Source organism: Cryptomeria japonica, chromosome 5 (genome assembly GCF_030272615.1).
Source record: "Cryptomeria japonica chromosome 5, Sugi_1.0, whole genome shotgun sequence".
Lineage (NCBI taxonomy): Eukaryota > Viridiplantae > Streptophyta > Pinopsida > Cupressales > Cupressaceae > Cryptomeria > Cryptomeria japonica.
In genome coordinates this window covers 271,820,411-271,834,015 of record NC_081409.1, presented here as the reverse complement: position 1 = coordinate 271,834,015, position 13,605 = coordinate 271,820,411, and the positions used below count along the sequence as shown (strand labels likewise).

General features: G+C 35.1%; 1 protein-coding gene across 1 annotated transcript; it reads left to right on the top strand.

Moving 5' to 3' along the window:
* The first annotated feature begins 8,380 nt into the window (after positions 1-8,380).
* Positions 8,381-10,152, top strand: LOC131035243 (coniferyl alcohol acyltransferase-like). Its single transcript, XM_057966911.2, has 2 exons — positions 8,381-8,885; positions 9,011-10,152. Exons 1-2 carry the CDS (start codon positions 8,445-8,447, stop codon positions 9,938-9,940), a joined length of 1,371 nt encoding a protein of 456 aa, XP_057822894.2. The 5' UTR covers positions 8,381-8,444; the 3' UTR covers positions 9,941-10,152.
* Positions 10,153-13,605: the final 3,453 nt, after the last annotated feature.

The window sequence follows — 13,605 nt, the reverse complement described above, 5'->3', positions numbered from 1 at the left end:
GCCTTAAAAATGATATTTTCGATAGACCACGAAGGCTCAGCCTCACCCTTTAGGCATTTAATAATATTAAGAGAATCTCCCTCCAACCATAATTTGTCATGATTGAGATTTTTAGCAATAATCAGAGTATTAAGGGCAGTCGAAGCTTCATCATAATGGCTTGTTTGTTTACCCAAAGGACCAACAACAACCACAAGACAACCTTCAGCAAAATTCCTGACAATACACCCATATCTAGCATTGTTGGGATTTCCCTTAGATGCCCCATCTAAATTGGCCTTGATCCATCCCTGGGGAGGAAAGCTCTAGAAAAGACCATCTCTACCTTTATCCTTGCTATTTCTAGTATTGGAAAGGCTCCATCTTTCATTAAAATCTTCCTTAGCAGATAATCCAGTATCAATTCCATATAAGCAATCATGGATCCCTCTATAAATTTTATCCACCACCACTTCAAGGTTCACACTTTTTTCCCTAAAAATCCTATTGTTACACTCCTTCCAGATGTTCTAGGTGATAATGGGGAGAATAAGTTTCAAAGCTCAACATTATTACAATTAGAGCTAGGGTAAAACCATTGCTGCCAGAACCCTCCAAGTGAGTTCAGGAAAATCCATCTCAACTTCCACTTATTAAGATTATATTCCAAATATCCTAATTGAAAATGCACTGGTAGAGGATATGGCAGGCATACTCCTCCTCCCTGCAGCAAAGAGAGCACCTGTTAGGAAAAAAACATCTACACTTATGGAGATTATCAAGGGTTAGCACCTTATTTTGGATAAAGATCCAAAAGAAGATATTAATTTTGGGAGTCAAATTCTTCATCCACACTTTTGCCCATGGAGGAATCTCATCTAGAACTTTGTAATGTATAGAGATAGCTGAAGAAATAGAATATCGTCCATCAGAAGTTTCCTTTCAAATCATACAATCCTCGGAATGCTCCATGAAGATTTTGGAAGAGAGCAAGGTCTCCAAAAATCTTAGGCCCGGACATGCCTAGCTAAACTAAATCCACATACCATTTCTCTAGTAGTCCCTATCAAGGTCTCCATGCCTACTTTTAAACCAGTCTTTCCATTCATTAAGAATGGAGATTTCCTCCAGTGGTTTATCCATTAGCCATCTGTCCTCCCAGAATTTGATAATTCTCCCATTACCCAGTTTCCACTTTCTTCCAACAGCAGGCCAGACTTTAGTCGTTTGAACAACATTCCAAATAGCAGAGCCATCCACAAGGAAGGAATTATCCATAAATTTTTCATCAGATAGTTGCATATGAAGGTATTTCTTTTTCCAAATGGAATTCCATTCCCTTTCCTCCCCTTTCATTCACCAAATTTGTTTAGCTAATAGGGCATTGTTCATAGTCATAATGTTCCTTATTCCCATACCCCCAAAAGCCTTAAGAGTGCAAATATTATTCTAGGCAATAAGGGGGATTATATTTTATTTTCCACTCCCTACCATAAGAATTTTTTTTGTATTATTTCAATGGCCTCATCAAACTTCCTGGGGATCTTAAAAATACTAGGGGCATAGATAGGCAGATTTTGAAGAGTAACCTTAAGCATCGTCACCTTACCTGCTTGGTTGAGGAGGGCTCCCTTCCACCCAACTAGTTTGGAATTAAATCTATCAACTGGCTTCATCTAGAAATTCTTCAAAGGCTTTAAGCATAGAGGGAGACCCAAATAAGTAGAAGGAAACTCTTCAATTTTACATCCAAGGATCCTTTCAATCCTTCTTTGTCTATCCACAGGAGTGTTGATGAAGAACAAAGAACTCTTATCCCAGTTTATTTTTTTCCCAGAAGCAGCTTCATAGGAATCCATGACAATCTTCATATTTCTAGCTTCTCTTATGGTAGCTTCTCCCATGGTAATAGAGTCATCTACAAATTGTTCATGAGTATAGGTTAAGTTTGACAATGAAGGTTTAAGGCCTTTGAGTTTCCCTTCCTCCACACTTCTCATAATAAATCTGCCCAAACTTTTTACCAAGATAGTAAACAAGACAGGAGAGATAGGATCCCCCTGTCTTAGGCCTCTAGAACTTTTGAAGAAATTGGAGGGAGATCCATTAATAATAATAGCAGAAGAGGTAGTACTAGTCAGCTGAGAACATCGTTGTATCACCTTTTCCCTAAACCCAAAAGTTTTCATAATTCTGAAAGGAATTGCCAATTCACTCTGTCATAGGCCTTAGACATATCCAGCTTCAGAAAAAAGCCCTATTTTTTAGCGGCAGTTAGAGAATGAATGTTCTCATGAACTAAAATGATGGAATCTAGAATCTGTCTACTAGGGACAAAACCATTTTGCTAGGCAGAAATCATGTAAGGAAGGATATCCAATATTTTATAAGTGAGCACCTTAGATATAATCTTGTAAAAATAATTACAAAGACTAATAGGTTTAAACTTATTGAGTGAATCAACTCCAAGGATCCTAGGGATGAGGACAATAAAGGTAGCATTGAGTTCTTTGAGAAGCTGTCTAGACCCAAATAATTCTTTAACACCTTTACAGATGTCAATCTCCACAATATTCCAAAATTTTTGAAAGAAGAACATAGGGATCCTTTAACTGCCTTTTTGATCTCCTGATTCGAAGGGATCCTAGATAGATTTTTTGTGTCATCCTCATTTGAAATGGTAGGGATAGCTTGAGCAAGAAGGTCTTGATTTCTAATATCCAGAGAATCCTCACCATGCAAAATATTACTAAATAAATCCACAGCTTCCTTTCTAATTTCATTTCCATCTGACAAAATACCCCTACTACTGGATAAGTTGGAGATCTTGTTGACCACCCTGTGCTTAAGAGCAGTCACGTGGAAAAGCCAGGTATTTTTATCACCTTCCTTCAAATATAATGCTCTTGATCTTTGTCTCCAAAAGGTTTCTTCATTAGAGATAATTTCATGGTATTTGGAAAGCAACCCATTTTCAGAATTCGTCAAATCCTTAGAAAGGCCTTCCACTTGAATTTTATCCTGAACTTCTTTAATATCTATCTTAATATTGGCTTTCCTTTTGAAGATATCTCCAAAAGTCTCTTTATTCCAGATTTTGACTTTGGCTTTGATAATATTAAGCTTTTTTCCCACTCTGACTAAAGTAGTACCCTCAACCTTCGAATTCCACCACTCAAAAATAAAGTTTTCCAGAGAGGGGTGGGATAACCAGGCTTTTTCAAATCTAAACAGAAAATTATGTTTTGAGGAAGTAGGATTGGCAGTGAAAGAGATAGAATAATGATAAGAACCAATCTTAATGATAGACGCCAGAGAACAATTATACTTAGAGAGCCAATTAGGGGAGATCAGGGATCTATCCAACCTAACTTGAATGAGATCATGGCCAATTCTTCTATTGGTCTAGGTACAATTAATCCCTTTGAGATCCACATCCATCAAAGCTTGATCATTGATAAAGTCCATGAGATATTGTCTTCCATCTAACTGCAAAGGAAGGCCTCCCATCTTTTCATCCTCTTTTAAGGGAGTATTATTACAATATTTTTATCATTTCTATTAACATTATTTTTGGATCAAATAGTCTCTCTAAAACATGAATTCTAAGTTGTGCTAAGAAATTTATTTAAAGTTAGAACTAATTTGATCATTACAAGAGAGGAATTTTATGGTTGCTTTGTTAGAATGAAAATCACATTAAAAAATATCGCACATATGATTCAATAATCACCTAGAACAAAAAATCCCATTAAAAAATATTGCACATATGTTTACTAACTGCTAATTCTTAACCTAAACATTAATGAATGGATTAATTAAAAATAAAAGTTCTTAAAATCCAAATTGAAATTTCCCTACCCATCTCTATGAAATTTGAATATTAGAAGCTACTTCCCTACAAATTCAAGTGGCTAGGGGAATTTTTTCACTATTAGGCCCATCATATACTTTCACATGTAAAATTGAATCAATCAAACATATAATATGGAAATGCAAAAGTTGTCAACTTTATTTGGATGACTATTCACAATCATTTTTCTTTTATTTTATTTAATTAATATATATTAAAAATATAATGGCATAAAATTTTAGATGAAGAATCATTAATTGATTATAGAAACATAAATGTGTTCATGTATTCAACAATTATTAAATCATTGTCAAAGGTTTTATTTTAACATGTTTTATATACTAATTTTGTCTATACACTAGAAGGATCTATAAAGATTAGTAGCACTAGTCCTTAAGTTCTCAAATTGATTAACTAGGAGAGGGCTTGGACCCAATACAAAACAAGGGGGAACTCACAAGCAATGAGAACACCAACACCTATAGAGAGAAAAACCCTTTATAGAAGGAGAGGCTCTTGACTGTAGCACCCAACCAATGGGAACAGGGATCCTGACTCCTCAAAAGGATTATAGTTTTAGAATAGAGGAGTTTAGGACATGACCCTCAACAATATTCAAACCAAAATCCCTTTCTCTAGAAACATACCCGCCAAAGAAACAAAAAACAAACAACAAGTTTTGAAAGGCTTCTCACAACCTCTTGCCTAAAGAAACTCCTTTTACAAAAACATGCTCCAAAAAATGATGAGACCAAAAAGGTCTCAGAAGAAACAAGTTTTGGAAGGCACCCAACAACCCCAAAAGGATGAAACACCTAGCCACACCAGACAAGCATAAAGCAGAGCAATCATGGAGTGGACTAGGAACCAACCCACAAAAGAAATCGTAGGAAGACAATGGACAACAGGGAAAGAAGTAGTCCAAGAAGAAAATGGCTTCCCTTGAAGAAAGTTTGACACTATCAAAGAAGCGAGTAAGAAGGTAGCAGAGCCCTCTCTAATTAGATGCTCACAGGGTAACCAACCATCAACATGAAACCACATCCAACCCGCTCTTGACCACATCAAAGCCCCTTCAAAGGAAAAACCCTATTCTCCTAAACAATGAACTAATCCCAAGGCCCAAGAGCCCTCAACCATCCCCCACATCTGAACTCACCAAAGGTGAAACAAACACTAGCCCATAACACATTTACCTTCCAAGCAGAATGGAATAACTAACACATTCACCTTCCAAGAAGAGTAGGGGAACTAAAAGACAATCTCTCTGAGTGGGAGACAAGGCTAGCACACCCAAGAGACCCATAACACCAAAGGACACCCCCCTGCCTAGCATAAAAGCCCCCCTCCAGAGGGCCATAAAAACATAGCAAAGGAGCCCAAAATAGCAAATCACAAAGTTTGTGTAGGAGAAACCTAGCAGCAAGGGCCACGACCTTCTTCACAGTACCAACAATCATCGATCTGAACCACCAAGAATGAGAAGCTCCATTGGCGAGCAACAACGAAACCCACACCCTTGGGAGCTTCACAGTTCCACAAAACAAAGTGACGGGAAGACACCAGATGCAAAGAGGGATGGGAAGGCACCATGAACAAGTAGGAATCTCCACAAGCACTTGCCACAAGAACCCCACAGAAGAGAGGAATCGCTTAGCCATGGTGGTAAGATACAACGATGTGGAAAGAGGGGTAAGGACCACGACAACCCCAAACAACCAATAAGCAATACCACACCTTAATTCAATAGTGACAGTAGTGAAGAAAGCCTCGCGAAACACAACAAAGGCATCGAGATGCAAACCAACCTCCCATAAAACAAAATGAAACAATCTAATATTATATTTTTATATTAGAAATAAATTGTAAAGAAATTAAGAACAACGTGGAAACTACTACTTATATTTTTAAATTCTTTATCTATTAAAAATCAACTCAAAAATAAAATAAAATTAAACTAAACTAAATTCTAATACATAAAATAAATATAAAAAATTAAAAGACATTCAAACAATAATGCTATCATTAAAAATATATAATTAAACAAATATTTTTTTCTTATTTTATGTAATATTAAGCCAACACAAGTCTCTTACATATCTTAATCTTTCATTCCTTAATTTAAATTATAAAGCTAATACAGATTTTACGGATACTAACCAAAACAAAAAGTCTCACCACCTACTACAATGAAAATGACAAGTTAAAGCATATGGAGAATTCAAGAGCACTATATTTTAAAAGGTACATTTGGAGTCCATTCAAATTATGTAGAGTTTGTAAGCCACAAATGGAGATAAATCAGTTCATACATGCAATTAAATAACAAACGAATTGAAAGGCAAGAAGTCTTTGTTGGAATTCGACATCTTACATTATCTTTACTGTAGAAAGGAAGCATAACCATCTCCTAACAGTGTCCTAAAGTGGAAGCATAACCATATCCTAACCATTTTAAGACGGAAAAAGCAGGAAGTTGTGGGTTAGTTGTAAGTAAGCATCGTAATTTCGACGTAATTTCGCGTGAGTGGATGCTTATGTCAGGCGAGCACAAGAGTAAGACATTAAAATGTCTTTTTTTTTTGGTCTTCTTCTATCTTTGGACTACCATACACATCCACGGATTCGTCTCTCTTCATATATTCTTCTTATTCCTCAACCTCCCATTTGAACTATTCATAGTTTACCATGGAGAGAGCGAGATACCATGTGACAACTTCTCATTTTAGATAGACAAAAACTCTGTCTAGTTATATACTTCTTATCTTTCAACCAATAGAAAACAAGTACGTGTGTTGCTGTGTATCACAAATTCCCATTTGACCCAAGCGGGGAAAGAGACCGAAATGAAAATCAAAAGATATTTTATTATAACACTATTCTTAATGTGAACCAGACGTGTGACAATTTATTGGTGGTCTTATAATATATTTTTGAACTCACCGACCATCTTCATTACCCCACGACGTCATTACACTTCTTCACCACCCCCAAGACGTCATTCCACTTAGTAGTCATTGCATTAGTGCCCCCCTTGAACTCCTATGCATTAATCTTTAGAACAATAAGAACCATCCATGTGTTAACAAATGTCGATAGTATACATCTTATAAATACTGCGTTCAAGCTGAGCTGAAATGGAGGATTCATATAGATGGCTCTTGAGTTTTATCCATTCCAATCGTAAATAAACACATAGTCTACTTGCATTGCAATTGCAATTATGGATATAAAAAGCATATTTGATCCTAAACAATGGATAGTTAGGTTTGCCATCTTAGTGTGTTCTTGTCATATTATATCTTTAATCTACCACAAATAATTATCTTTAAATTGTGTTGCTTACACATACACATCTAATTTGGAAAATATTACTATAAATCAATTCAGAAGAGCATACCCTTAAAACAACAACTTTGACTACACATAGCATATGCAAGCTAGAATCATATGAAAGCTCGCTATTCATCCATGTCATTTCAACCCATTTGAGATGTTTATGCAGAAACCAATTAATGAATACAAATATGATATTTATGTCAAATGTGTTTAGAAGGATGTCAAATTAGCAATACTGATGTCATGATCAAGTTTGCACAACTTACCAAAGATCAAACAACCTAACTTTATCAATAGACTTGTACAATTAGAAATAGAATGCTCATTGAATGAAGATGTTTTGGTTTGTTTCATTTTTTTACCATATTTATAAAACATATTTTTTAATACACAACGTTCAACTAAACTTAAAGCACTAAGCCACATGAAATTCTACGATTGACTCTTCGTTGATGTGAAGACATGTGGAGGTATCCATGCTTGATCATAGAGTGATGAATTATTAACATCTTATTGAAATGTTTAATTGTTTAGGTTGCACTATACATAAAGAAACATGGTTGAATGAAAAAAAAAAAACAAGAAAAAAGGGAAAAATAAATGTTTGTTTTATCAACCTTTTATACTACAACATAACATAATGAGTATAAGGTAACTACAATAGACAATTTCAAGAATGATACCAACAATAAAAATAAATATTTACATTGAAAGATGTTTACACTAAATGCCCCTCTAATGATTTAAACAAATAAAGTTTTTTCACTTGATTCGTGTTGGAATAAAGCAGAACAAACTAGTTCTCATCTCTCGATAATTTGAATGCAATCTAAATTTAGTACTTTAGAGAGAGGATTTTATGTAGAAAAGAGTCTTGATAGAAATGATGAAATAATACAAATTTTAGGAATCAAAATTACCACTCAAGTAACAATAATGTCACTTCCGACATTGCCCACTTAAGACTTTCCTCCATCGAGGAAAGCGAACATAGTTTTGTCTGGACTCAATAATGCCATTGGAATTTCTTGGGCTTGTTTTCCGTTTCAAAACGGGAAATGCAGTCAGAATTCCTGGTAGCGTCTGTTTAGAGAAGACTATGAAATGTTTTTTTGGTTTTTTGATCTTTGATCCTGCAGACTACTATATATATGTATGTGTGGTATCATCCATTACACCAAGCATTAGTCCCTCTTCATATATTCTGCTTATTACAGAACCTCTCATTTGAACTATTTTGATATTATAGTAGGTGTGGTGCTTAGTAATTAGCATGGAGAAAGAAATGTTTATGGATTATAGCGTGGAGATCATAAGAACCTCCATCATTAAATCGCCTGTACCCACAAAAGAATGCACGCTCAAGGGCTCCAACATAGATCTCACTGTTCCTGCCATTAGTCCGGGGCACTTCTTTGTTTACAAACGAGTGCAAGATAAGACATACCAAGAGATGGCAAGCTCGACCAAGAAGGCGCTCTCTGAGACACTAGTACTGTTTTATCCAGTGGCTGGAAGGTTCATCACCAGCCATAATGGTGAGCCTGAGATAGAGTGTAATAATCAAGGAGTGCCTTTCATTGAAGCTGAAGCGGGTGCAGCCATTAAGGATCTTGATTTCTCTCAGCCAAGTTTTAGTGCTTCCAAATTGACTCCTAAGAGGCACCCTCTCCAAGGAGAATCCCCTCATTGTATTCCTGTTCTTGCTGTACAGGTAAGTAAGTAGTTACTCACAACTTACGTCCGGCAATTCCATATTGGATATAGAACAAAATTAAAAAAGTATTGTTGAATATTAGTGAGAATATTAAGAAGCTAAGCGACCATGATTGTTTGCAGGTGACGAGGATGAAGTGTGGAGGAATTGTAGTGGGTTGTTGTTTTGATCACAGAATAGTAGATGGAATAAGCAGCACTATTTTCTTTCAAGCATGGACGGAGGCCGCTCAAGGTCTCTCATCTTCTATTATCACGCCCTGCTTTGACCGCTCACTCATCAATCCACGACACCCTCTCAACTCTGGTGCCATTGATAGCCATTACATGGCACTGCCTTTCTCTGCTCTCGATCATACAGATCCTTCTCCACCCCAAATTGGGCGCATCTATCATTTGGATGCTCCTACGCTTCTCCGATTACAGGCTCTGGCTAACCAAACTCAAGGAAATCCCCCTGTTGGCAAACCCATAACAAAGATGGAAGCAGTCTCTTCCTATATTTGGAAAGTTTTTGCTCGAGCCCAAGCTTTGACTTCTTCAGAACCAACCAGAATTGGTATCCCGATTGACGGGCGTGCATATCTGAACCTCCCTCCTTCCTACTTCGGAAACGTGATAGCAATTCCTTTCAAGGAGAGTTATGCAGAGCACATATTAGAGCAGCCATTAAGCAAGATAGCAGAAATCGTACGTAACGTTATAAGTGCTTCAGCAAACAGTGAATACTTCAGGTCCGTCGTGGATTGGGTGGAGGAGAAGAGACCAGCAGCGATGTTAGTGAGAGTTTATGGGGAGGAAGGGTCTGCCGTGGTGGTGTCGTCGGGAGTGAGGATTCCATTGTATCAATTTGACTTGGGATGTGGTAAGCCTAGGTTTTCAAGTGTATATTTTCCATGGGGAGGAACAGCAGGTTATGTGATGTTGCAGGCGAGTCCCCTGGGAGATGGGAATATGGTGGTTTATATGCACATGGCTGAGAAGGACTTAGATGCTATTGAAACTGATCGTGAGTTTTTGTTTGTGAGGGTCAGTCGGATGAATTTCTGGTAGTACTAGGGAGTTTATAGTATAAAGATCCCCGAAGAATTGTAGTAGGCTATCGCGTTTCCTCCACGGTAGGATTCTTGATGCTAAACTATTGTTTTCGACAGTTTTTATCCACTGTTTTGTAATAAATTTGGTAACTCGCTCTAAATCACCTAGATTGCAGAAATATAATGGCTTACTTGTAAGAATAATTAATAATAATTTATGCCATCAACCAGTTCATGAGACATAGAGTACCCCAATCTAGGTAACGTCGAGTTAATAACTAATGAAACAACCCTTTTGGTTTAAGGGAGAGGATCTATTACTCACACACATTTTATAAATATGTGCTGTAAGTGTTATTTATAAACACACACCTTAGTTTTGGCTCTGTAAGTTTTTTAAATAGTACAACCATGTTTTCATATCTGAGTTAATATGTGAGTAATTTTATAGAAATTGTCTGTTAAGTGGTCATTTGTAAACACGTTCATATCTGACTTAAGATGTGAGTCACTTTATAGATATGGGCTGTTAAGTGATCAAAGCTATTGAAACTTGTGTATTGATTGTTCCAATTAATGGTAAAATTTTTCAAAATCATCTGATATTCACAAATCTACATGAATGGACTTTTAGATAAATATCCCTGGCTGAGCACCATGACAAAGTGTATATTAAATAAGTTTTCCACAAGTTTAATATGTTACATTATAAAATTATTAAGTCAAGATTATTTTTTTCATGTGAACATACTTGTCATGTATATTCTATCCATTCACACATATATGCTTATCTTAAATTTAATCTATATATACATTTTTTTCGAGGTTTGACTTTCTTCTTTATGACTTTGAGACCCTCCTCTACACATAGGTGTCTTTTTCAACGTCTTAAAACTATAATCTACATATAGTTTACTTCAATGTGCTTGAATGTCTTTTAAATCAACATATGTGGTGAATTTTTTATTTCTACCATTCATCATGCTTTGATTGTAACTTTACATTGAGGTAATGGATGTCTTTATACAAATTATAATTTACACTTTCTTTTGTTGTTTCTTATTATTTTCTTCAATATAAATATTTTAAATAAAATATAAATCACTAAATATATTTCTATAATTTCTTAAACTTTAATCAAATGAAGTTTTTTATATTTCATATAAAAAAACTTAATTATAGCCATGGACTTTTTTATTTGCTTTGGTATGTGAGTTATGGTCGGCCTCTTGGATGCTTCATTTTGAATGCATTTAAGTGACAAAATAAATATAGGATATAAAGATTTCATGTGAATGACAGACATGCACAACTTTTTGTCTATGATGGTTGTGAATAGACCACCATAATTATCTTTCCCCTTGACATGTAGCATTAGATGACAAAAGAAAATAAAAATCACACACATATTTTTATTAAATCTACCTATATTACAAATGATATAAGTTAATTAAAATAAAACTTTGGTAGATTTTAAGTGTGGTTTAAATAAAGGCTCACCCACTTCAAAAGGCTTGGTTCTTCTTCACATAGCTCTACATGAAATGCTTTCCTCTCAAATATCATCTCTAAGAAAACCACTCCAAAGATATATACATCACTTCTCTCTATTAAATTATTTGTATGAATGCACATTTCATTAATAAAAGAAAGTGTACAGGCTAGAAGTAACACAAATATTGTTTACACAATAACTAGACCAAATTTTTTGAAATAAATAAATCATAGAAACTAAGAATATAAATCATTTTATTTTGGATCTGTGTGACCCATTGTTTTTATTTAGGGTTGTGCTTATATTAAAAAATTCATTTGATTATATAAATTATTTTAAGAAATGTAATAGAATGAGGGGGACCATTTCTTTATCCATCATGCAAATGGCACATCTATTTGGTAATTACAAGCAACACTTGATGATATTTTTCTATGTTAGAATTTTCTTATGCATAGTTATCCACTAGAAAAAAATATTTCACAAAGGAGTTGATGGTTTGAAACTCTTCCCCAGATAACACTATGGTTGTGCCCTTTAGTAGTAGATTCTAAGAAATTTTGATAGAAAAGTTTTCCTAAGGTCACTTGGCCCAAAAGCAATGATCCACTGTGGGGAAGAGAGAGAACCAACCCCTTTGAAGATCTTGTTGGAGTAGCAAAGCTTTTTGGAGTAAGTGATCTTGATCATAGTTGTACATCTGATGATTCTTCCAAGAATTGTCATTCAACAAGTAGTCTAGGAAAAATTGGCTGAAAAACCTTTATCTAGGTCATGAGGATCCTTATATGTTGGGATGGGTAATGAGGTGTTGGTTAGTCAACTAGTTGTCTTCCTAGAAATGGATGAGATGGCCATTTCCCAACTTTTATTTGAGGTTCAATAAGATCAAACTTTGAGTGTTGAGAATGTTCTAAATACGAGAGCCACATAAGACGATTAGTTCATACAAAACATAGGGAAATTTTTTATGGTTGAGATATTAAGAACTCATTATAGTGGACCAATATTTTTTTTTTTACATTAGGTCCCAACCTATCTTTGACCTGGGGGTTTTCTTTAGGATGTTGATTTTTCTAATCCCTATCCTACCTTATTTTTAAGGAGGAAAGATTTATCCTAGCTTACTAAAGACAATCTTTTCCTTTCCTTGGTGCCATGCCATAGAAAGTTCCTCTATTTTAAAAAAAATATTTTAGCAATGTAGATAGGTATTTTGAAAATGGTGAGGAAGTAGACTAGGATACCTTTGAGAGAGGTAGCAAGGAGTTGTAATTTAACTCCATTGCTTAGAAGTTTTTATTTCCTTCTAGCTAGTTTCTTTTGGAGGCACTCTAGGATAAAGTTCTATGAGGGAGAAACAACTTTTACATTGAGGGGGAGCCCAAAGTAAATTCTAGGGATTTCAACACATTAATAAGCTAAAATATCTTGAATTTTCCTCCTTAAACAAGCATTGGTGTTGAAGAGGTATACCTTACTTTTATCATAATTGATACATTAGCTTGAGACCCCAACATAGTTATATAGGCATTTCTTCCACCTCCTAGCCTCTTCCATGGAAGAAATGTTGAAAAGGAAGGTATCATTGTCAAATTATTGTAGAGCTGAAGTAGGAAGGGTGGAGGAAACTTTGACACATTTAAGGGCTCCAACAACAATAAGCTTAAGAATATTCCTACGTAGAACCTCACCAACATTATAAATAGGTAAGGAAATAATTTAGCTCCTTATCTAATGCCCTTCTTGACCCCAAAGAATCCCCTTGAAATCCCATCTACAAGGATAAAATACTTAACTATTGGCATATTCTCTTATATGGCTGATTTGGTGCTCCTCGAAACTTAATTTATTGAGGACTTTAAACAGGAAGTCTCACTTAACCATATTATAAGATTTTGGTATATCTAGTTTGAGAATCATACCAAGGAGGAGGTTCCTTTCTATTGAATGCATAATCTTCTTACCATCATTGTTTTCTTTATTCATGTCTCAATTTAATATTTAGTAGAATCATAGTATTATCTACTATAGGTTAGGATAAAAAGATAATAATTTGTTTCTCTTTTTTTAACTAATAACAAACAAAAATACCAACATTTGAATACATGTAACATAAAGAAATAAAGCAACATTTCTAAAAATTACTTATACACTTACAACAATAAATAAAGTTTCACACAATC